Source organism: Buceros rhinoceros, unplaced genomic scaffold (genome assembly GCF_000710305.1).
Source record: "Buceros rhinoceros silvestris isolate BGI_N320 unplaced genomic scaffold, ASM71030v1 scaffold725, whole genome shotgun sequence".
NCBI classification, from domain to species: Eukaryota; Metazoa; Chordata; class Aves; order Bucerotiformes; family Bucerotidae; genus Buceros; species Buceros rhinoceros.
The window spans coordinates 35,239-62,199 of record NW_010414341.1 but is presented as its reverse complement, the minus strand read 5'-3'; the positions used below and the strand labels follow the sequence as shown (position 1 = coordinate 62,199).

The 26,961-nt window shown below is 39.0% G+C and overlaps 1 protein-coding gene across 1 annotated transcript in view; it reads right to left on the bottom strand.

Annotated features, from left to right (window-relative positions):
* SRFBP1 (serum response factor binding protein 1) overlaps positions 1–26,961 on the bottom strand; it is a gene marked incomplete at its 5' end in the record, with an annotated part of 59,186 nt that overhangs the window by 15,797 nt on the left and 16,428 nt on the right. The window contains one exon of the mRNA XM_010137037.1: positions 7,012–7,083. Within this exon, the coding sequence (XP_010135339.1) occupies positions 7,012–7,083 (72 nt within the window). The remainder of the gene's footprint in view (positions 1–7,011; positions 7,084–26,961) is intronic.

The following is a 26,961-nucleotide window of genomic DNA, read 5'->3' as shown; positions in this document are numbered from 1 at the left end:
ATATGTGGGAGGAGAAAGGCTAACCAGATGCGGGAGGGCAATAGACAGAAACGCAGCATAGACAGGAGCTGAACTCTCCCACTGGAAGTCTGGGGAAGGATTGATACTGGCTGGGCTAGAGACAGAATCAGGTTGAGAAGTAGGTGGGAGAACAGTGGAGAAAGATTTGTCAAAAATCTACAGACTTAGCTGTATACTGGCATGAAACTTCAGCTGCAGCCATAGCAACGTATTCTAAGCTCCAAGATATAGAGGAGTACATATAAAAGACATGCTAAACAGCTCACAGTTCAAGTGATCACATTTGGAAGGTGAGGAACCTTCAGGAAAAGAAAAAAAAAAGCAGTCACACAGAGAAAGTATTTACGCCTGAATGTGATATTCATCACTGAATGTAAAATTCTTCACTTCATCAGTAGTCTTTGGAAGACCACAGACAGTCCCGTTTAACATTAACATCTGGTGTTTGAAACGGAAAATTCTTGGGAAACAGTGGCTTCATACATTCAGTGCAACTTCCATTCAAACAGAGTCAAAATACTCAGGGCTAAAAGAATTCAGCTCTGCAACACTGATTCCCAGCATCAAGCTAATTCTTTTAGCCTGTATTACAGGAAATTGTGCTATTAAATCAATACAACACATTTCCAGAAACGTAAGATGTTGACAGATGCAACTAGTACATAGTATATCTGGTTTCTGATATGCAAATGAATATGTTTATTTCCATACTGAAACAAAAAAGGAACATAACATTTTAAGATGTAGGAAAATAAATGGAGTATTATTATTTTACTATTTGCAGCATAGACGTTGTTGGAGAATGGAGACTTTGTAGTTAGGGCCAACACACTGAGTCTGAAGCAAAAGTAAGTAAAGTTAATAACGTTTCCAATCATTGATACTCAGAAAGAAAGGGGGGGTGAGAATGAGATGGTGATTGTTAACAGAGTCCAGGTAAGTGATTGTTATTCTATTAAATTATTGCATATTCTTCTTATAATTATGCTCTGACTATTTATACAATTAAGAAGAGTATAGCAACCAGAATTTAGATAAAAGAGAATGAAGTTTTTCTATGGGTCACTCAAGAACACCAGCCATTTGCCCCTGCATTGCCAAAATCAAACCACAAAACAGCAAAGTGCAAGGAATTAATGATAAGCGTTTTATACAAAGCTGATGGACTATCACACCAGTATTACACAAAAGACTGATTCATACAGTAGTCTTCTCTATAGTTTATGGATTGCAAAAAAAACATTTTCATAAGCAAAGAATGTTAAAAATCCACATAACTAATTATCTAGTTATCCTGCTATTAAAGGCACTAACAAGGGATGAAGTTTTACATCAATAATAACATCTACCCTAATCAGAATGTTTTTGTAGTGACTATAATTCTCCAGGGGGGCTTGGGGGTGGAAGGGGGGGAGGGCAGGCAGGGAGAAGGAAGGAGGCTGTGGAAAAATCCCCCAAAGCCCAAACAAAAGATGGTAACTATTCTGTGCTTGATCCAAAGTCTTTGAAGTTAATAGAAACTCTTCAATTAAACTGCAAGAGACTGCATCAGGCCCTTTTTGTGATTTAGCGCATTTCCTCAGATTAAATCCACAGAGAACACAGAGGTTTTGTTTTCATATATTTTCCTCTAGGAAGTACATTTTAAAAATAAAGATGAAGATTTCAAATGTAAATTTAGGACTGCCAGGACTAAACATTTTTATTTTTCCAAGTTAGAATATACAGATATAATTGCTCCTCCTCGGATGCAGATGTGTTTAATCAGAAGTTCTATTCAATTCAGAAATTACATCTTCGTTTCTCTCCCTGTCACACAGTTAAAAAGTACTATCAGTATAAGTTTATAATTTCCTCAATAAACGTGTTCATTAGAATAAATATTATGCATTTTGATTGTGTAATCATGTCTTGTATGTGTTAGTGTCTTGTAATCAAAGATTAGCATCTAGTGACATGCTCTGCAGAACATGATGCTCCAGATAATTAATTACTGGCTGTTAATTAATGCCTCTAAGTTAGTCACCTTTCCTAAATTGCCTTTCACAGATTATTGGTGTGAAACACTTCTTCAGTGTAAATCTATAAAGAACAACATAAAACAACACAAGCACTGTGACTACTCTGTCCTTGCTCTTTTTTCTGTTACTAACAAGAGTTTGTGGACTGATAAACACACTAATCTCAGGCTGTCACCTGTACAATTTAAAAAGAAGTTGATATGAATCTGAGAAATGCTATTTTGACGATGTGATTTAAACACTCTTTTGAAAGAAATGAAGATAATACACAATCAGTCCTGCAACTTAATTCTTTTTGTTCCTGTCTGTCTTGCACAGAAATACCCTTCCCCTTCGCTCTTGCATCCTTCTTGCCCAAGGACTTCCTTAGTCCAGCACTATAGATCCAGCGAATTCATGGAGAAGTTTGGGGGGTGAAACAGTCTTCTCACATGTGGAGCAGTGGAAGATTTTATAAATGACAGAAACCTTTTCTTATTACTGTTAGTATTTCAGCTAGCACCCCCAAACCCAAATTCATTTCAGCCATATAGGTAAAGAGCCATAGATACTAAATGCACCCATTCCTGACATAACCCTCAGAACTGTAGCAGAATAGCCTCTGGACATCCGTTTAAAATATCTGGACCTGAAGCTAGACAGCACTAATGTCATCCCTCCAAAACTGTGTGAAGTGCAGCAGTCCTCATCAGGCAACTTAGACTTCTAATGATCAAAATCATACTGTGCACCAGGTTGCTCAGTCAAATCCTGGCACACTGCTCCATGGCTGAGTATGAGCTGCCTGAGATCCTGTTTCTGAAGTCTTTGAATTCCTTTCAAATTCCAAAGAAGACAAAGCTGGTTCCCGAACAAGAAGCAATCCAAAATAAGCTCACCAGTTCTTACATTAGCAAAGAAAAAAAAAAAGCTTCCAAGAGCTAGTAACGGCTTACATTCTGGTCTAGAAGCAATTTCTCAACACACTGAGAAACTGTGGCAAGCTTTTTAGTAATGCTAAGACTCAGAGGGGCATGGCATTGCCCCAGTAAACTTTGAAGATCACAATATACTCAAAATTTGCCATGCAGAATCCTCTTTTCAGACAAGCATTTGCATGATTCAAACATGACAGGATTGTAGTAACCAGTGAAAACATGGGATTTGGTACAGGAAAAGGTAGTGCTCTTCTCAAGGACCACAGATTAGAGTTCAGTGCATGAGAAGGAAAACTACGCTACTACGGATAGGTGAAGATTGTATCTGGAAGCAAAAGATAGAGGATGTATTTTTCATCTGTAAATATTTGTTGGTATTTCTGCAAGTCAGAAGCATGTGCTCAATTCAATCTCTAACAATAACATATACTGACTGGTACTCTATTCTTTACTCAAAAAAAAAAAAAAGAAATAACAGTTCTTTGCAGTTTCAGTTTCAATTTTCCTCCGTCTAATAATCTGAAAGTCACTGAATCCTGAAGCACACAGACTGTGTAATTTAGAAAAAATAAGAAGTTTTCTGACTTAAAGCAAGATGTCACCCCAGATCGTTACTTGTAGCAGAGAGTTCTGTCACGCTGGAGCAGAATTCTGTCATTCTCAGTGCTTCAAACACTTCAGGTGTTTTTTTTTTTTTCTCATGTTCTATATACTGAAGATGTACAGGAAGAAAAAGTGAATGAGTTGCTACAGTAAATTAGTCAGTATCTGTTCTGCACTAGTGCAAAGGCAACAAAACCAACTGCGGTTATGATGAGGTGTTCAAAGGTGGGCCAATGTCCCCTTTCCTTTCTGGAGAAACAGCACGGATGAGACGTATAGCTCCTCCAATACTGGAAGAATATTAATACATATTAGACTATCTATCCTACCTATCTTAACCTACCTTAGTTACCTTAAACCTAGGTTAGCAGTAAGTTAAAGGTAACAGTTAGGACCTTTCTCAGTTCCCAAGTCAGTTTCCTGCTTCCGGTTTATAACTTCCACCTGCTGGCACACAACACTGACGAACCAAGCCTTCTGCTAACAGTACAGGTACATATTCTGTAAGGAACAATTCAAAAGGCAATCACAGCTGAAAATACCAGTTTAAAAAAAAATTAGACAACAGATCTGCCACATACTTTTAAATGTTATTAACAGCTGACGAATATATTCTTGCTGACAGCATACAACTGTGTACAGAAAGGGCACAAAAACTTAAGTCAAAACCTAGAGAATGCAAGTTCCATTTTTCAACAGCTGTTACTAAGTATTAACAATACAAAGTCTAGCTGAAGTTGCATGGCAACATTCATTTCAATTTTTACAACAGAATTTATTACCAATTGGTAGCAACAGTGCCAGCTACAGCAGTATTAAAATGGATTGAAAGTATTTCAGCAGGGGTGCACAAAGAACTGTTCACCTTGTCTTGCAGCAACATGGCAGGCCCTATAACATTTTTATAAACTAGAAAAGAAAGAAGTCTTTTGTTATGTGGCTAGTGACTCTTGCCAAGTCACTCTGCAACTACCATAAAACTGATTTGCATACTAGCAACCATCAGTATAGCAATATTGACAGCTAAATAATAAGAACTTGAGTGCCACTTGATAAACACTTCACACAATTTTTTTTGCATTTGACTGAAATCTATGTGAACTATTTTTAAAAGAAAGGTACGCTTATCTTATTCTGGAAAATATATGGGAAAACGTAGTAATGGAATGTAAAATCTCAGCAGGCAGAAGGAATTAAATAAATATCTTGACTACATGTCCACTATGCAAAACTAATATTCAGCATTCCACAGTGAATTAAAAGCAGATTGCCTTTTATCAATGAAAACAAACCTATTCTGAAAATGAAAACAGCCACAGGATGTTTTCCTTCAAATATTTCGTAACTCAAGTTAATGAAAAGGTAAACAGTGCGTTCTGCATTTCAATGACCTAGAGAATATTGCTAGGGATAAATTGTAGTTTAATATTAACAGTGGGAAAAGAAGAAATAAAATATTGGAAAATTAACTTTTGTTAGAGCACAGAAGGGATGCCTTCTTTAGTGGGGATAAGCTATGGCCAACCAATAGTAACCAATAAAGTTACGAAGTTTTAGCCGCCACTTGTCAACAGTAATGTAATAATTAATTGTACATGTTCTTATATTGCAGTGAGGTTAAAAACCCTCTGTGTGTTTAAAAAAGCATCAGCACCCATCCATAAACCCGATCTGAAACATGGGACCCACTCACTACAAGTTGTGAGATTTAACAGACTTTCATACCACCGAAAAACAGGATCAGCAGCAGAAAGAAGCCGAAATAACAACAGTTCTGAAAACTGAAAATGATTCCATGGAGATATCTGTATTATCTGTTTTCAAGCCTTACAGCTAAATGAAAGCCTATTTTAAGTAAATACGGAAGGCATACAGTCTGCCGTGACTATGAATACATCAAAAATAATGGAACAAAATAAACTAGTAAGATTAATAATATTACTCCTGTATTCTTGGCAATAAAATTGTTCTCTTAGAAAATAAAATTCCAACCGTAAACCTGTAAACTCCTTTAAAACAATTAGCATCAGTTTTTTCATTTAGGGGCTTCCATACTTTATGCAACCAGTCATAAGTCTGATGCTTTTTAATTCTTGGCAGAAGAATCTTGTAGAGGAAGTGACAAAATGTCTTACTCTTTGAATTTAGCATCCCTCTTCAAGCATGAAATTCCTCTCCATGTGTCCTCACACATTCAGAATCTTCACTTCTGCACCACTTCTAACATTACACAGTACATAAACAGTAGCCAGTTTCTGACTAGCTCACATTCAGACTGAAAAATCCTGGCGAAATAAATTGAAAAGAAGAATGCTGCTTTTTAGCTCCATGTCAGTATATCTGTGACCTTTTCCTTACTCTTTTCTATCAGTAAAAGAAGGAAAAGCAGTAAGATGCTTCCATCTAACCACTGCTCCAGAAATACCAAATTCCTATATTTTCCTATTAACTTGATTTTGCTCACATGAAGCACAGAAATTCTGCTGCACATAATGCTATAGCTGAACTGCATCACACATGACTGTGTATTGCAACAGCAGTTATATTACAAACTAACAATGCTGTTATAGGAGGACATGACCCAATTCTACATTAAAACTTAGCTTGCGGACTACAAACATTTTAGATTTCAGACTCCCTTAGTGGGCCACCCACAGGAACTTAGGATAATGTAGAGGAAAACATACAGTTTCATGTACTGATTTTTTTTATTCAGAATTGCTTTCTGTCATTGTTTCTGCAGTACATCCCTTAAAAACGTACTTATTTCTGCTCCTCCTCATTCTTCTTTTAGAGTGCCCTGTCTGCTCTCAACCTCAACTTCTTTTTTCAACAAATTGAAATGTCTTGACAAATTGAAATTGTATGCGTTCATTTTATCTCTTACAGACATCACTAATTAGACAGTTAATATTTCATAATGATGTACCATCAGCAGGCTTCAGGAGAAACACTGCACTGAAATGAATGAGCCACGAGGGTGTTAAAACTCCACCATTATTTCCAGCTAGCATTTGTCACATTTTGTTCATATGTGGAAACTTCTTTCTGTATCTAAAATTGTTTAGAGCCTTTGTCCAACTGCCATTGAAAGCTTAGATTATTTAGACTAACTGAACCATGTGTACGTACTATATAAACAAACTGAATCTATCTATTTATAAACGATCAAAACCCACTACTATGTTTCCTGGTATTATATTGCAGTTACTAGGGATTAGCCCACCAGCTTAGAAGACAAGCTACTTGTACTAAAATTTTTTGCAGATATGTCCAGACGGACAGACTTCCTTACAAAACGAAGTAAGGTCTACAATGAAGACATGGGATAATACACAGGACACACTGTGCAAATGCATGCAGTCCCACCCACACGCACCTTTTCCTAAGGAGCACTCTCACACTCACAGAAGCAGCGGAAAGAAAACAAAAAAACCAAGAAGCCTTACCTTTCTGCAGACACTTTCAAAATTAACTTCCGTCCTAAGAGCAAGTCTGGTAACTTCATCTGGTTTTATTTCCTGTGGACAAAAGATGTGTTTACTCTTCTTGTGATGAGACTTCATGAAATCTTTCTAAAGTTCATCTTCCTCATAAACATTCTAACTTCATGGCATCTCCCACTGACCTCTTAAAGGAAGAAAATCAGTTTTTATATAGAGATTTTTTTTTTTAATATGTATATAAATACTACATTTACTGACTTCCAAAATACTATTACACCTAATCTGACTGTGTCTACTACTGCTGAGAGCAGCAGTGATTTTTAACAGAGAAGTATGCAGAAGGGTGATTTTATTTACGGAGATGTTTAGATTGCCTGTACTATGCTACAAATAAACTTTGGAAGGTTTGAAATGCTCCTCTTATCTTACACTCTGAAGTTGCATGAGAACTTATCAACCTGTGTGAATATATAACGAAAATGAAGTTGAGAAGAAAAAAAAAAAGTATTTTTTGAAGAGTCTGACTACACATGCAGTTTTCATTCCTGAACTTGAGCATTTCTATTGGCAGCTGAAATACAGGAATGAAAATCCTGGACAAGTGAATTTTGCTAAAAGTTTAGTGTTTTGTGAAACATGCCCCCATGACAGATTTCCAGTTTTTTTAAATTACATGCTTTGTACAGGTTGTGTTACAAATGTCTGATTATCAACTGAATGCACTGAACACCCACCTTTTCCTTCTAGGGCACTGCACCAAACAAATTATGTCACATACCAGTCATCTGCCAGATGGCCATTTTAAAAGCAGTTAACTACTGTTATGCAGAGCCCAAATAAATTCCACACATTCATAGTTCTGAAAGACAAAAAACTTTGTACAAAGAAACCTTGTTTTTCTGATAGCTTTTATCTACATCTAGCCTACATCACAATGCTGCTGACTTCAATACCTGAAGAAAACGATCTTTTTTGCTGAACTTCTAACACTCCTGTAAAGTATACAATAAATATAAAATACAGTAATTTTTCAACACTGTGGTCAACAAAGAAGAAGAAAATCTAAACTGGAAGTGCCCATGCAAAATATTACTAGTTGGATAAAATGAGGCATGTCCAGGTCCTTGGACTGCACTGTAGTTAACATTATGCTCAGATCTGGATTAGAAAGATGCTAACTGAAAACCCTTAAAAGTAACTATTGGCTCAGAATAATTAATGTATTAGCAAAGATTCAAATGCAAATTCAGTTTGGGAGCCATGATAATTTACAAATGTCTGGAAAAAAATATGCTGTATAATTGGGAAAAAGATTTTCAAGTTCAACATCTAAATTATACTTCTTCCTTTCCCTCTTTTTCTCTAAATAGGGAAATCATTGCTTGTAAGTATTTCAACACTTTGATTTAATACCTGGCTCCATTGTTGAGTTTCCATATTCTGTCCTGGTTTTGTCCTAAGTCTGAAGCACTCTGCGCCACTTCTAAGATGTAATTTCAGGAAGAACCAAGTAGCTTGCTTTCTTATAGAGCATTATGCTTTGTGTTTCAAAACTTCACATTGTCCCTTCTTCTATACATTAGATACCTTATGGAAAGTTTCCATCTCACCTAGATCTTTAAGGTGTGGCATAAACTGCACATCTTAAAACTATGAGCAAGCATATAATAAGGAGAATAAAGTAACAGAATGAAATTAAATTAACAAAACAAAACAAATCCTCTTTTTGTGAATGTCAGAAGAGCTTCCTAACAATGAGGCCTATAAATCTGCAAAATCTTCTCCCAAAGGTACTGGTGGAAGCCCAGTCACTTGGAGGACAGAATATAGACTGGAAAAACACTGGTGGACATAGGGAAACAATCTTCCACTGGCAGATGGACAGTTGGATGAACTAATAGAATCTAGAGATGGAAAAGACGTATGATTCAGTTTTCCATGACTTTCACAGATGGTGAAAGTAGGACATGGTAGTTAAGTGACATGCAATAGTCACATAGTTGGTTGGGCTCTATGAATGAAGCTCTGGAACCCAATACTATCTACTAAATCAAGCTGCTGCTTAATTAAAAAAAGTGTATCATCTTCATCCCAAATAAAACTGCCTATTTCCTGTCTTTTTAGGATTTAAATGCAGCAACCTGGTTCAGAGGGGAGGCGCATAACCTTCAGCAATCCTTACACTAGAATGTCAAAGGTTTAATTTTTATATGACAGTGTTGCATAATGCCTTTAACACTGCAGAACCATGCATAAAAATGGAGAAAGTATTACAGTTTGGAATGTGGGGTCATGAATGGAGCTTCACTGAAATCCTTAGTATATAGAATTGTTGGTATCTTTCTAGCAGAAATTAGAACTGTGAAAAATATGCTACTCTCTCTGGGAAACTTAGCAGCCGAAACCCAGCTGCAACATTATTGTGTGGGAAACTGTATCTCTAACTAGCCTTCTGTTTGATTAACACTAACCAATCAGAAACTGTGAGTGAACTGACTCCTGTATCCAATCATAGTGCCTTAAGAGATGCATACTGTCTGTGTGACAAGGAACACATCCAATCACTATGTAACCAGTCACGTGAGCAAGAATCCGCTGTCTATAAACAGAGAAGTATTGCAAACAATAAACGGGTCTCACTGCACACCACATTGGCGTTTGGGTGATTCGTCCCACTCCAGCTCGCAGGCTCGCCATAAGAATATAGCATGCATTGCTACAAGAATGAAGCGAAGAAGCTCCTGTTGAGGCTTAAACCCCCAAACTTATGAAGCATCTCCTTCATTTCTCTTAGATTTAAGGAGAAAGAAGCATTTTTGACTTATATAGCCTTCAGCAGCACTTTGGTTTTGTAAAAGCAGCCATGTAAGTCAAGTTAGTGGAATAAATGGTCCTGTCTTCCGTGTCTATTAATGGACAGTAGCAGACAAGAAAACAGAAAAAGGATTTAGTGATATTTTTCCAACACAATCTCTTCAACTTTGAGATGCACGTAGCTCAAGAACTCCTGACTCAAAAAGAGAAGCTTTGTATTAAATATCTGTTACAAAACCTTCTTTCAGCAGTTATGTTAAGGGATGTTATAAGTGGCTGCCATCTCCAGCATCCTCTGGGACCAGCCCAGGGATTCCTCCTGCTCTGCTGCTGGAGCCCAGCCCAGTGTATCCAGAGACCTGGAGGTCTCCACCCCAGCTCCATAGACGTGGCAGTTGCTTTCTCATTGGCAGATTCAAGCAGTAGTGAAGCTCAGCTAGCTACCACAAACAAGGTACTGCCTTTGAGTGTCTGCACTTGTGGCAATCCCAGGACTCACATGAAGTTAAGTACAACCAGCCAAGACCTTTTCTCCTTTTCGTCTAGTCAGGACTGAAGCTCATGATTGAGAGTATGTCGCCTCTCAGCCCCTATAGATTCATGAGCAGATGCACATTCATGGATTCCTCAAGTATCAACACAGTATATCCCTCTGTCCACCTAATACCCATCTGTCTGGGTCCAGAGCTCTTTTATGCATCTCACAGGCCTCCTACTTGCTGGCTGGCAGCAAGTCACTAGCAAGCAGATGCATGCACTCACATTCCTGTCATACAGGTACTCTTGTCTTACAGGCACACCATGCTTGCCGGTCCCTCCTGACTACCAGCATGAGCCCTCTATCCACCTGATACCCCTGCCTGGACCCAGTGTCCCCCACTCACTGCTAAAGCAACTTGAAGTTCGCTAGGGAATTACACAAGCTAAACCAGACACACACGTGGGGTCAAACCATGTGAAAATACAGACACCCTGCCTGTCCCCACCAGCAGGCACCAGGCACATAGGCTGTGACCTGCGGTTGCAGTCCAAATGCTGTGCCATGTGCCTCTCTTGCTTCACTTGCTGCAGTCTCACCCATTGCTGTGTTCAGGACACACACTGTTTCTGCCCACGTTGGGACATACACTGTTTCTGTCCCTGTGTCTAGAGCCAAGAGCCTTGCCCACTTCTGCTGCTGACACCACAGGCTTGAGGAACCCACATTCCTGGTCTTACTCCAGTTGCTGACCCCATTATCCACTCACGCCAGACACGTGAGTATCTGACATCTAGACCCTACAGCACTCACACACACAGGGTAGAGTGAGATTACAGACTTAAGAAAAATATTTATAAAAAGATGACAGGCTGTGGCAATCAGACACAGCTCTTGGTTAGATAAGTGTACTGACTGGCACTGACTGGGGACTGGCCTCTCCAATACCTGCTCCCACCTATGCCCAACGCCTCCAGCGTTGTTTGTTAAGTTTTGCATAGTCCACAAGTCTCCCCATATCCCAAGCCCCTCACATTCGTCTTATTTCGCATTCCTACAAAGTCCAGGCTGGCCTTCCCTAAAGCAATAGCAGTAGTTTCTTAATGCCCATTACTCAGTGAACAGAGGCTTTTTGCTGCCGTCTCTTGTTATCCTTTGTCCACCAGCTTTGCAACTCTTTATGGTTTTGTTCACCACTTACCCCTGCACTTATTAACCCCTTAGCACTGAAAATGTCCACTACTGGAGGCTTATAATGAAGAATGCTTTCACCACCCTCCACATGCCCTCAGAGACTATAGCTGCTTTCCGAAATCATGTTAATACCTGGTATCACAACATCTTGTGTTAGTAAGTTTCCAAGATTAATGAGGTGTCATGTTCCAAGTGAAGAAGGAATACAAAAGTTAAGAGGGAACTGGACGAATGTGCTACTTTATGAAGTATCAGGTCCACGATAATGCAGATTAGGCAAACACAGCCAAAGCTGTCCTACCAACCAACACACACACTCTTCCTCTCCTCTTGAAAATCACCTCTGACAAACACTTTAAACAATCCCCACACACTTAAAAAAAAAAGCCTTAAAAATAAAGTGTTGAAGTACTCACTGCTTCTTGAGGGATGATGAAAAACAATTGTTGGATCAACACACCCTTCTCCCCTGCACACTGACCATGTTTTTTCTTATAGGAAAGCGACTACAATTACAAGACCACCATGTTTCAGATACACCGCCAGCACCATGGCTTCAGTTCCCTAGATGGCAAACACTGGCACACTGATGGATAATGGGCAGTAAGCAACAAGGAGAACAGATCATTTTCTTTTAATTGCAGACTGCGCCCCCGTCTCAACAAGGCCCTTTAACAGACAGGGACATGGGCAAAGGCAGACTCTCTGCAGGCTGATGTACACAACACCAAGCACAACGGTGTAGCTCTCTTTGTCCTGGTGCCTGAGCTGAGCCAACAACTGCCACAGGAGCAACCAAGATGCAACTGGAAGGAGGTGGTGAAGGGGACAGAGTGGCAGCAACAGGAGCAGCCTCTCAGAGCTGGGATTTGCACGACTCTTCAACAACTTTCACAATATGAAGACTGAACCTTCCTCAGGCATTTGCCGCTGGAGCAGCTCTCCAAGCTCTGGGGGGGTGGGGTGGGGTATCAGGAAAACAAACCCATCAGCCAGTTGGACCTCATCATGGCTGCAGGCAGATGACTAGTCCTTGGCCTGAGGCTAACCTGAATAAGCAGGATGCGAAAAACTACTGGACCTAAGAACTGCCTACAGATAACGTGAGAAGCTGACAGAGCGGCTCAATTTTACAGATCGTTAAAGGAATCTTACGTGAAAAACAGACAAGCTTCATGGAAAGGTGTAGTATGCAGCAGTGTTCCCCATACTGGGGGATGTCTTGCAAGGCTGACGGTACTGAGGTGCCGTGACAGCACACAAAGCCAAGGCTGCCTACAAAATCACAGTGAAATACTAAATTTTGGGGAAAAGTAACCATGGGTAGAGAAAGACTGGCCTGGGCTGAGAAAAGGGAGTGCTGGGGCACAGGAAGGGTCATGGCTGAAAGCAGAGGGCGTAGCTGTGGAGCAGCCGTGAAGCTCTGAAGGTAGTCCCCGCACCAGAGGCAGCGGCTCACCCAAACAACAGAAACTTAGAACAGCAAAGTTTGGCTGTTTTGCTTTTTAAATTACGAACTTATTTAACCAAGCTGTAACTGTCTCACACACACAGGCAAGACTATATTTAACTATATTTAATGTAAGTATATCAAGCATAAATGGCATCTGAAAACATGATTTCATGCCCATATTGACCATGGTTGCTCAGATAACATTTATCCAAGTGACACTGAGGAAGATGCAGTTTCTAACTTAATAGCGGTGGAAATGTAATTTATGGAATAGCCTTTGGACAGAAAACACAAAAAAACCCCCAAACCAAAACAAAACACCCCAAGCCTGTTGGAAGAGGTTTTGACACATCTCAGAATTGCAAGATTTTTCACATAAAACATATTCCCAGCTATGCTGTCTAAGGCAGTTTTAGATAACTCAGGAGAAAAAAGAAAAAAGATTGCCAGTAGTGGCCTGTAGAAACAATTTAGGAGTCCTCACACTATTAAAAACTAACCACCTTCAACTTTGTTTTGACTAGTATTTTACTTTTATCACATGATTAATTAATTTTCCTCATTGTTTTTTCATTTTCTTAGCTGTACAAGTGTTAAGACTTTCTTTATGAAATCAATCCATATACGCCATGTTTACGTGATGATTTTTATCTTAAAATGTAGGAATTTTTATTTAAAAAATGTAATAGAATCATGGTATCTACAAGTAGACAACAGAATGCGCATACCAAAAATCAAATATTCCTGGTGAAATCTAAAATATAGTTTGCTTCCTATTACTCCAATTACATTTTTTAAAACATTACCATAAATTTCACCTTTAAACAGGTCTTTGAGACCACTTTCTGGAAAGTTTAAGATTTTTCCACAGCATCCAGTCTCGTTTTGCTATTGTATGTTATTTTTTATTTGGTTCCCTAGTGAGGAGAAAGGGATAGGAAAAAGATCCAAACCTCATTCCAAAACAGGTCTTCAGCTTCTTTTTTCTATAATTTCATCATTGCTTGAATTCCTGCCATAACCAATTTGCTCCCCTAAGTCTGTATCTGTGGAAGTTCAGTATTTTAGTCACTCAGAGCAAAAGCAGTGTCTGACTCTTAGTGTAAATACTACTACTGCAAAAGTACACAAAAATGGCATTGTGCATTTACCATCAGGCTATCTTCAGAGTAGTGAAACAAATCAGCCACGGTTCACCTAAAAGCTTACATGCTTTACAAAAATAAACTAAATCCATGATAAGTGTACAAGTTTGCTTCAGCTATGAATGCCTTCAGGAAATCTAGTAATCTCCTCGGTTGTACCAAACTGATTATGAAGAAAAAGTGACAATTCTTCCCCTCACAGTTTACAAATCCAAATCCTTTGTCAGTAACCGTGACCCAAATACATATGCATATACATACACACATAGAGACTAGAATTTCTACAGATGTAAGACTCATTAGTGGACCACCACCACAAAATAAATGGCACTCTGCCTATGTAAAAAACGTAAAATAAATCCAGTCCCCCAAGCCATATTCTCCCCTCCCCCCAAGCCCTCATTTTACCAGATGTGAAACTAAGATGAGGAGTATTGCCAGGAGGGAATTTGGATAAAATTAATAAACAGAACAGTAGGACAGAAAATTTAGACTGATAAGTAAAAATCTGATACTGTCTAGTTGAGCGTGGCTTAAGCTTATTACTGAATTTATTAAACAGATCAGTGCTACACCAAGATACCTGCTTTATTATAAAATCACTAATTAAGCACTTTCAAGTAGCTGGCTGCCTTCCTACCAGTACTTAGAAACTACTACCAGGTCACCTCTTAAGCTTCCTTTTGAGTAATTAAATGTCCTGAACTTCATCTACCACGGAATGAAAATTTGTCCATATGTAACCTCTGGAAGTCTTTTATGCATTTGCTCCCATTTTTTAACTTCAATTTTAAAAATAGGAATATAAAATGGAATGCAGTTATCTGTCCTGGTAATATCATACAGAAGAAAAGGGCTCTCATTCTGGACAAAGAGCCCATAGCTTTCCTTACTCCTGGAAATTTAAACTTCCATTTGGCTTTACTTTTTTCCTCAACTGAATCCAGGCAATCCAGGTCACTGTCATCTTCATCATTCTCCTTTAAATGACATAAAATCCCTCAGTGAGGTCTGCTGATTTGTCTCAAATTTCCCTAACTGTAACCTGATGTTAGGTAAACTCAGAACGCTGTACTTGCTACTTGTTTCTGACTGCACCTTCTGCAGTAAACCTTCTGACACCTAAAAACTCTGACTTTTGTTGATTTGCTGCTTTGTCGACTGTGACAAGTAATCCCCAAACCACATTTATCTTCTCTGGACGAATGACAACATGAGAACGCCCAAATGATGCAACCACACCATTTATTTTACTTGGTGCTAAGAAATAGATTGGATAATCGTAAAAATGTTTCATTCCTAAATAACAAAAATATAAGCTGATACATTAATTTAAACGCATATAGTAGCATTACTTTGATACTTAAAATTCTATTTCGAGCAGTCCCTAGAAATCTCATCTTTGCACCCATATATTTCTACTATATAGTACAATCTGAAAGTGTGGTAAGTAAACAACAGATTTTTTCTTTTTCCTTTTCTTTTTTTTTTTTTTTAATTCAAACCAGCATTTCAAATCTGCATTTCAATTCTAAAAAGACCTGCCATTGTCTTCTGTTGCAGCAGACTGCAGACAGTTTACATAACGATTCAAGTCTCTGGATGTGAAAGCCTCATGCCACAGTTACCAAGAGTTTCAAACTTCTGCTAAGAACTGAGGTTTTCACCCACAGGTGAGAACCAGTGAGGGCCGTTAACAGTCTCATTAGAGGCAGACTGATTCACAGGAAGTCTAGGATGGAATGGTTAGGGCCACCCCTGTCACAGTTCTGAATTCGACTGTTGCTCAGAAAACTGAAAAGGTATTCAGACTGCCAAGTCACTTGTTCAGAGTATTACTGCCATTCCTGGCGGGGGGTGGGTCAAGTAAGTAGACACCTCCATATTAAACCTGCACTTTTCAGTTAGAGAAAATCAAGGAGTCTGTCTGTGAGCTACTGTCGTGGCTTTTTTGATGACTCACTGGCATAAACCATTTCATTTTGAATTACAGATGGACACAAAATCTAAGTGATGCAAACATGTAAAGCTTATAAACATATGCAGTACTCTCCTGAGTGCTAACAGAGACCATGGAAGACAGTAACTATCCACCGCAGGGCGAATGTGTTTGGGAAGATGGATTCCCTATCCTTTTCATCTATTATAATGTAATATACTGACAAAGTAAAGACTGCGTGTTGAGGCATAAGAGCACTCAGAACTAATATACACAAGACAAATCAGTGTATTACTGACGTATCATTTTTTTCAAAGTGAAAATGACATGTCACATGTTACAATAGGGATACAGATGTCTTTCCAACTAGCAATGCTCTGCATGTCATCATTAAACTGTTTTCATACTATCAGTCTTACGAATATTTGCTAATATTGTTTGAATAAATACTATTTCAGAAGTTTGCACATTTTCTGGGATAACATCTTATTTTAATAAATGACTTCAAGAAGTTAAAACTTTTGCTAAGCTTACAGGCAATGTAGTAAAACTGATAAAAGTTCAAAGTACATGGATGTACAGATTTAGCTTTTCATAGAAGTCACGTTTTACTGTAAATACCTGTGCCATAAAGAACAGACAACTACAGGAAAGCAAAACCACAACAAAAAAAGATTCCATAGATCTTTTTTTGTTCTACCAGTCCAGCCAACAAAGCTTTTCCCAGCAACCTGACTGGATGACTTGATTCTATATCATCACATACTGAAACCAGAGGTTTTATCCAGTAGAAATGAAGACATTTTCTCTTTAATTGCAGACAAATTAAATGAATTATAATTTAGGTACATTGCCCTGTATGATTAGGGTTTAAGATTATTACTATGTCTTACAGTGATTATAGTATTTTTCACTTATCAAATATCTAGATTCTGTATAACAAAGAGGAAGGAAAGCACAGAAAAAAGGGTTCTAGGATTCCACCGTTGCTAATTTTCCTAAAGTATGCAATAAAAAAAATTTCAAGTATTTTTTAATGATTTTGCAAGTTTCATCAACTGCTTTAAATTTTCAAAAGCTTTATAGAAATTTTGTTTAAAATTGCACTTTATTTTAATACTGAATTCTTAATAAAAAACAATCTTTCTTAAATGATTAATTTTCAACCTTGTTGGATTAACAACAATTTGGTCATAAATACTACAGAACAGATTAAAATAGTAGAACTTAATTCTCATTTAAAAATAATAAAACAAAGAAGTCATTAGAGCAAATTCACAGAATAAAACTTTCCAAAATACCAAAAGCTATACAACCATCTCAGTTTAGGTGAATATACGGCATTTGGTTTTGATGGGAATTAACTATTACCAACCTGTTTAAAAGAGAGCACTCCAAAATTACAGTTAATCATTGGGAAAGCAAGAATGTATTTCAAGTGGAATTCGTCTAGCAATTGTTCTTTTTGTAAACTACACTGGTGTCAGGTTTTTGCTGGCACCAATTTTAAACATTACTAAATGTCTACAGTATTGCTGTCTCAGTTTAGATCCAAGTGAAATTCAGTGTCAACCTGTGAGTTTTCATCTCCTAAGTTTCATACTACAAAATTTTACAGTTTTCTGTTTTTATTGTTATGTAGAAAATTAAAGTTATTAAAATACTCCAACAAAGCTATATAATATTCCTATACACAGTTTTGCTACATGATCTTTCTCTAGCTAAATATCCTTATACTGCTATGCTGTACAAGCTCTCCTAAAGGCAAAGCACACAAAGAGGCGAAGTTTACTTATTCATGCAGTTTAATAACAAAAAACAAAATGAAAAGAACAACTTCCAAAAAGAAGAGTTAACATGGCTAGTTTGTTTAAGCTGTTGTAAAATACCCAAACGTTATTTGGCAAGTATAGACAGCTCTTTTCTGCCACGTTTATAAACTAATCTAATATTTCAAGAGGTATGCAAGTCAAACGCCAGCAATTACATCAGTCCACCAAGATGAACACTGTGAACTTGGCATTTTATTTAGTCAGATTAAATGAATTGTTTAATTTTAGAGCTTCCCAACTGATTCAGTAGCCACATTCGGGGAGCAACAGTCACTGTTTTCACCATAGGATAGAAAAAAAAGTTAGCAAGTCTGTAATCTTGTGACAATTTCAGAAGTAGAAGGTTCTATGAAAGTAAACTACAATTACACGCATGCAAAAAAAAGTCACAAAAAAGGAAAACAACGAGCTCACTGGATTACTCAGTACAGCAAGCATGATGATGCCAAAATTATCATTATTTAAATAATCTTTTTTTCTTCAAACATGTTTTAGTTCTGAATGTCAGTGTTCACTTGGATTGGTACAATTTGTAATTTCACTCTGTACTGGCAATTTGTTCTATGCTGCTTTTCTAATATTGAAATAACAACCACATGCAATTTCAGGGTTAACATATTTCCAAGCAGTCCTGTGTTGGCTGGAACCATCTTCGGTTTTGAATTACTATCCCTGGTATTCACAACCGTTGCCAGTACCGCTGGTTGCCAGATGAACTGTTTTTGTAAAAACTGCAGAAAACAGGCGTCACCTGCCAGAAGGGGACGCCACGCACAGCTAGTACAAAGCCGCCTCTTTCTCAGCGTAGCCTCTTCTCCCATCAGGAGCTTGAGCCAGCAAGACTGCCACCAAAGCAGCCAGGGAAAGGATGTGCTATGTTCTCACAGCATTCCCAATGAAGACAGTGCCTAACAAATGGTTGCAATCCAGCTAATAATACCCACCCACTACATTCGGGTTTGAAACAGATACGAAAACAGAAATGAGTGAAGACAGAAGAACCAGGAGAGGAGCAGAAAGAGGTAGAAGAGTGTGAATATGCAGTGCCATATACCCTTCTGTCTGCTTCCAGAGGGCATGAAAGAGTTCAAAGATGAGACACGTTGGAGAAAGAACAAATTTCCTTTTTCCATTCCCTTTCCCAGTATCTATCCCAGCACTATCTCCAGGAAAAGTACTCCTCCTCCACTCTTTTCTTAAAGTTCCATGGGGAAGAAAATAAACCACATTTTGTCCTTTCTTAGACTTCTTGAAACTTGAGCATGACAAAGCTGCCATCTCATCTGCCCAAGGTTAGGGGTAAAGGTGGAAAGAAGAAATCTGGCAACAACACATGAAAAAGATGTTTGGTTTTTTTTTTTTTCAGTACCTGCAGATTTTCAAATTGACTGCTAAAAGCTCCTGAGCAAAATATTGATGTACAAAGTGCAAAAGAACTATCCAGGGCAAATACATGAATTGTGTAAACCTCCAACATCAGTAGTTCATGTTGTATCCCAGGGAATCCTATTCTGATTTTGTTATACCTTTTGCAGGTGCTATGCTGTATCTCTAACCACCCTTGACACTTTTCTTTATACTTTTACTAGTTTTCTTTTTCTGCTTGTTTTGTTTGTTTGGTTTGGTTTGTTTTTTAACACACTAATAAGAAGACTTATGGGGTATACAGTAAAACAATTGATTTAAATAGGAACAGACTGTCTTCTGTCTGAACATACCGAATAGCAATATAGCACTTTCACACAGGTATCTATGGTAACTTCTCGGTAGTAATAACCAATTTCTATTCAGTGCAGATGAAACACTGGAAACTGAATTCTCACCACTACCACATGTATTACTTGCATTTATCACAATTTAAATTCTTTAGCCATTTTATTGCCCAGTTAGTCAGTTTTGTACTATTATTCTGCAGTGTGTTAGCATCTTCCCTATCCTGAAATTCTGGATCATTCATTCTTTTTCTGAATCATTTCCAGCTCTAAGCTCCACTGTTAACTTTCCAGTACTATGAAACCTAACCATCTATTCCTCTCTTCCACTTTCTATGTTTAATTGTGTGACTAGAAGACAACTCATATCCATGAAAAGCTTTTTTTAAAAAAAAAAAACCAAACAAAGCAAAACCATGAATAAAAACCAGAGGCTTTGCTGAAAGCTGGACAATGGCTTTTGGGGTATTTAAAATGATACAGAGGCTCAATCAGCAACATCCACTGCATGTATTTTTTCCCTCAAGAACTGCCACTGATTCTCAAGGCATGACTTTCATCTCCTAAAGGTACAATTACTCAGCCTCATCTTATTCATCCATGTGTTCACTAAATCCATTCTTTAATAAAAGTGCCAATGAGTCTGTCCAACACTGAAGTCATATTTACATTAGTATTACATTTCCAGAACAAACTATATATATATATGTATTTGCAAGCAGGAGGCAACCATGGGGGAAATAAGACTTTACACACAAAAGCATCAGTTGGAATAAGGAGTCATAGCAGCTGCAGCCATCATTCTGAATTAATTAGTTACATGTGAGTATAACGATACTTACAGCAGGTCTCTAATCTCTTTTGTTGTCTCCTCCAATTAGAAGAAATAAGAATAAAACTTTTACTACAATATTCAAGAATAATTCCTTATAGCTGTGAAGAACAGAAGACCTAATTTCTGTACGAAATTTCTTCAAAAGTCCCCCAAAGCACAGCTGATTAAGGATATTGTGACAGTTTAATATTGATCCACCATATTAAGTAATTCACTGTTCATCACAGTTATTCTTCTTAGCTTCCCCTGCATAAATTAAGTACAAAGAACAGCTAGTATGCAGCAAAAAATTAATTAGAACTGCCTCAGAGATCTCACAAGATCTTCATCACTAATAGTACACTATCATAAGATGGCCAAAATGTAAAGACAAGATGTGTAGTGCTCACAGAAGCATCTTCTTCTATCTCGGGTTCAGATAAATCATGGAGAAAGTTAACAAAGGGGCCTACGCTGGTGCACTAAAGTGAAATACATGTTGGGATGATTAAAGAAGTCAACAGCAACAACAACGTATCTATTTGGAATATGCATAAAATGCATTTTCAAAATGAGTGCAGAAACATGCTGACACTTCTGACATTATTTTAAATAATAATAATGATAAACGTTTTGGTCTGCTGTCACTGCTCAATTTTCAAATAAATTAAGGCATATGGGTTCCATTAATTTGTTTTTTGTACTACTGCAAAGGTTGCCTCTATTAAAATAAACAATAAAAATACTTCTGCAGAATTCAGAAGGGAGAGGGAGTCTCATCTGCAAGCCATATTTTTTTTAAAAGTGAAAATAGCTTATTTTGCATCCTTACAAAAAAATATGATAGTAAAACTCTTACGCAAGGCTCAAGAGGAAGCTTCATCTGCAAGCCATATTTTTAGGATAGTTGACAACCTTTACTTAGAACTTACTTTACTATTTTCCTAAGTTGTCTCAAATCTAACAAAAAAGCTAGCTGCCTTTGTAGCTGTTCTCACTTTGTAGCTAAGGATCTTGTGCACAAGAAAAAAAGAACACATGGCAACTGCTTAAGTATTTAAGTATCTTGTCACCAATGAAGTCTTGAAAATGAAGTGATATTTTTACTGATTTTTATTATTTAAGAAATGCAGTCCATTTTTGTTTTGTTTTGTTTTTTAAATGCAATCCAAAGCAGATTTTGGTACCAAAAAAAAAAATTATTACTTCTGTTATCACGATGAAATAAAACAGTAGGAGCATCTGTCAGGCTTTTTCTCATTCAAAATTCAAACTGTATAGTACAAGATTCCTCCCCTGCCCCCCATTTTTCTCTCACTTTACAATTCTAAGTATTCTTCTACGCTTGCTATCCAGAAAAATATGTATTCTATTCTGCAGCTTTCTCATGCTGAAATTGTTTGCTCAGTTTCTCCCTCACTCTTACTAATCAAGAATATCAAGAGGCAAGCCTTAGATCTCAAGCAGAGAAAGGCATCCCAACAGATACTAAGCTCAACACTTCTGTATACTTCTACTTCACCTCAGTGATGAAGACCAAAACACTTGTGATTGATTAAAAAAAAAGCTGTTATCATTTGCTTCTAAGGACAAACACATGTACAAATTGTTAGTCAGGCTTAAGTGACATTTCTGTGAAGCAAATGCCATTTGGAAGCAACACCCTCACTGTCTTGACTGTAGAGCAATTACATACACCAGCATTTGCTCCAGGAATAATTTATGTTTGGTCAGACTCTCTTACTTCTCTCTGGAAGTGTAACATGGTCTTTGCTCATTATTTCAATGTTAATATAATGTTTTAATTTCAGAAACAGAAAAAAAGAAGATTTTAAATTAAGAACTTGTTCTGTCTCAAGAAGTCATAATACTTCTAAAAGAAAATGCTCATTAATTACTGAGGAATTGCCTCTTGCAAGGATATCACAGAAAAGGAATTCTATGGAACTTCACGGTTAGAAAGAAGTAAAAGGTATCAGTGAGCACATCCAACCACTTATCGTGATAGTCTTGATAGATGAGCTGGGGAGAGCCTATTGTAAAAGTGAGAGACAAAAGCCTGACCTTGAAGTTACAGCAACCAATCCTTTTTCCCTTCTAATCCAATGCCCAGGATGCTTTAACATTCATACTGAAAGGATGATGAAACACTGTGCTGTCACCAATTAAATACAGATGCTTTCTTCTCCACCTTAGGTCACGAGACACTGATTGTCATACAAGTGTCTTTGCCATTGCTGCACTGAAAATATACTTGTTTACAAGTTCTCTGAAACAGGACTATTTACTGGTAGTTCAACAACACAACCAGCTCAGAGCAGAATATCCATGTTTATCAATTAAAGCAGCATTAAATTCCAGATGAGTAGAGGTATTCTCAAGCACTTGACCTAGCTGCCTATCTTCAACACTGTTTACCATGCTCTTCCACAGACTCTTTGGAAGTTAAATCTACTCTATACCATAGATATTCACATTTATCAAAACCTAAGCATGCAACTCTTTGTATTTAAAATAGAGAAAACTCTATTTGAATTTACTTATTCCCAAATCTATTTCTCAAAGAGAAAAAAATAACTGACCAATTAAGATGTTTTTCACTCCTAATTACAGCTAAATATTTTGTTGTACATCTACAGTTTCCTAACTTTAAAATTCTCCCACTTATCCCTGTGTAAACATAGGCTAGAAGAGACGCCCAGATCTTGTCCAACTTTGTGTCCAAAGTCCCCCTATTCCTCCTTACACAGCTGATGAGGGTTCTCCAGCATGCAACTTATACCCACCATCTTGCCACCGGACACCTCTGAAAACAGGTTTTTTTAGGCTCCATTATTTTATGCCATCTTAAGGTAGCTACAGATACTAATAAGGTTTGCCCCTAGTCTTTCTTCATTAAGAGAGAACAAACACACTTCTTTTACCTTGTACATCACATGCTCCAGCCTCTAACTAGCTTGGTGGCCCTCTCTTGGACTTACACCAGTATGTCCATGCCTTACCTGTACAGAGAAGCCCAGAACTGGACACAGTACTGCAGCTGTAGTCCCATCACAACCAAACAGAGGAGAAGGACCACTGCACTGGACCAGACAGCTACACTAATGTAGCCCACAAAGCAAGCGCTGTTCCTTTCCACAGGGACAATTTTACGTCTTATGTTCAACTGCTTATCCACCAGGACTACCAGGCCCTTTTCCACAAAGCTGCTTTCTAGTGAAATGGTCCTCAGTGGAGCTATTTCATCCCAGATACGAGAGTCTGCCTTTGCTTTTCCTGAATTACATGTGGTTCCTGTCAGTTCATTTTCCTACCCTGTATAAATCCCTCTAAATAGCAGCGCTACCCTCAGGTATATCATCCATGCCCCCTATTTGGTACCATCCATAAACCTGCAGAGAGCTGCACCTTGTATCATCATTTAAGGCACTACTAACACACTAAACAGTACCAGTACTAGCACAGATCCCTAAGGAACACTACCTTCAACCAGCAACCAATTACTATGACTATTTGAACCTGACGCACCTGACATTTTTTCACCAACTCTTATTGCCAGTTCTCTACTTCATCTTCCTCCACAGAACTGTAGAATCTGGAAGGGAATCTTTAGAGTACTACTCCAGCTAGATGTTGGATCTCTAGTCCAACCCTCGTACTAAAGCAAGCCAAGCAGAAAACATTCCTCAGGGCAAGGTCCAGATAGGTTTTGAGTATGTCTAGGGATAGAGACTTCACAAATTCTCTGGGCAACTGGTTGTAGTGATTATTGGCTCTTACAGACACAATGTTTCCTATTAAGTTTAAATGAAGTTTCTTGCATTTTCAGTTTATGCCCACTGTCTGTTGTTCTATTGGTGGGCACCACGACTTCCATCAGGTATTTATACACATTGATAAGATGCCCCTGAGCCTTCTCAAGGCTGAAGAGTCCCAACTCTCTCATCTGCTCTTTGATGCTCTAGTGCCATAGTCATTCTCATGATTCTTCATTTGACCTCATCCAGGATGTTCTGGGGAGCCCGAAACTGGACTGCGCACTTCAGATACGTCTCACCAGCTCTGAGTAGTGGGGAAGGATCACCCCCCTCAACTTGCTGGCAATGCATTTCCTAAGGTAACACTGAAGACTGCTGGCTTTCTTTGCCATAAGGGTGCATTGTTTGTGCATGGTCAGCTACTGTCCACCAGGACACCAAGGCCCTCTTCTGAAAAGCTGTTTTATAGCCTGCCAGCCCCAGCACAGATGGGTGCAAGTGTTTACTGCTACCCAGGGGCAGGACTTGACAGCTTCCTTTGCTAAACTTCATGAAATTTCTTCTCTCCCCATTTCACAACCATCAGGTGTACTGTCCATTTTTTTAATCTTCCTCATTTTTTAACCTTCTGCAAACTTGTTGAGCACGCACTCTGTTCTGTCATTAGTGAAGATGTGAAATACTATTGACCCAGTATTGAACTTTGCAGTGTACCTCCACTTATTTGTCTCCAGTCAGGTGGTCTTCATGCTATTAAACCTTTTTGCTCAGCAGATAGTTTTTGATCCATTTCATTGTCCCTTTAACTAGCCTCTACTACTTCAGTTTGTCTGTGAGGATGTTACGGGCCATGGTGCCATAAGCTTTACTGAAGCCGAGATAACCAACCACCGTTCATCTCACCCACCAAGCTAGTCACCTCGCCGCAGAAGTCTATGAGGTCAGCCAAACATGATCTCTTCACTGGCAATCTATGCTGACTGTGCCCAATCAGCTGCTTGTCCTTTGCATTTCTGTAAATGATTTCCAGTATTACATGCTCTATTCATCACCTCAGCAATTGAGGAGAGGCTGCCTGGCCTGCAGTCCACCTAATTTTCCATCTTGCCTTTTCTGAAGATAGGAGTGACATTTGCTTCTTCCTAGCTATCAGGAATCTCGCCTCCCATCCCCCAGTTGGTCCCAACAGGGTCCTTCAAAAATGACTGAGACTGCTACTGCTGACAATGGCCAGCTTCCTCTTCAGCTATGAGTGCATTTCAATAGATTGCACGCACTTGTGTATGCCCACTTTGTTTAAACATTCCCTAACCTGATCCTCCTCCACCAAGGGTAAGTCTTCCTTGGTCTTTCCCACTGGTTTCAGGGACCTAGGATTCCCGAAGGCTGCTGTTACCAGTAAAGATTGCCATGAAGAACCTTGACCTTTCAAAAAGTCCTTTATCAGAAATCTCCCGTCCACTCACTAGTGGGCTAACGTTTTCTCTAGACTTCCTTTGGCTGCTGATATTCCTGTAGAAGCCCTTCATGTCCCTCACCATATTCAACTACAGGTGCACACCTGGACAGTGTCACTGTATTTCCTCCAGGCCATCTGTCTCTCTTTCCACTGTGTATGCTTCCCTTTTTACAGCTGTCTTGGTCACGATCTCTTTGTTCATAATGCAGGTCTCCTGCTGCCTTTGCTTGACTTCCTTTGTGTTGGAATGGTTCATTTTTGAATGGACACACCTGAAAAATCTGCCTCTCCAGGACTCCCCATGGGAAGAATCCCCATGGGATGCTTCCAAGCAGCTGCCTCAGAAGGCCAAATTCTGCTCTCCTGAAGTCCTGGGTCATGATCCTCCTTATTTGGTTTTGTTCCCTTCTCTCGGGTTCCTGAATTCCACCACCTCGGGGTCACTGTTAGCAGTGCTGCCTCTGCTTCACCTTGCTCACTAGGTCTTCCTGGTTTGTACTTATCAGGTCCCGAAAAGCATTTTCCATCTTTGGCTCCTCGATCACCTTGGTCAGACAGTTATCATAAGCGCCTTCCAAAAATCTCCTGCATTCTTGATAGCTGTGGTTTATATCGCTGCAGCAGACAGTGGGGTGATTCAAGACTGCGAGAGGCGGGGGACATGAGGCTGCTTCTGGTTATCTGAAGATGACCTCACCTACGCCCTGGGAAGGGTCTGCACACCTGGTGGAACTAGGGTTGTGTTGCCTGGAGAAAAGGAGGGTGAGGGGAGACTTTATCACTCTCTACAACTACCTGAAAGGAGGTCGTAGAAGAGCAGGGATCAGACTCTTCTCCCAATTAACAAGGGATAGGATGACAGGAAATGGCCTCAAGTTGTGCCAGTAGAGGTTTAGATAGGACACTAGGAAAAATTTCTTCACCAAAAGGGTTGTCAAGCACTGGAACACGTTGCCCAGGGAAGTGGTTGAGTCACCATCCCTGGAGGTCATCACGGCTTGGCTTCGTGAACGAAGATCTGGGAAGGGCTTTTCCCATGCTCACTGCAAGCGATGAGTGCACCCTTCAAGCTTGCACGGTGGATTTTTTAGGTGAGGCGCAGTGGGCGTGGAACTGGCTCCACCCTTTACACCTGAGGTTCATCTGCCAGGGCCTAGCGAGCTTGGACGGTGACAGCGAAGTCCTCGGGTCGTAGGTTTGGTTAGAGTATCCTTCTCTTAGATGGGTGAGCCTTACAAGGCTAAACGAGCTCCATCTGCCCGGGTTTGGAGTCAGAGTTGTCCTTCTCCTAGGATGGCTGCCTGAAGGCTAGTGAGCCCATCCTGCCCGTGGACACACTTTGTCTGACCCTTCAG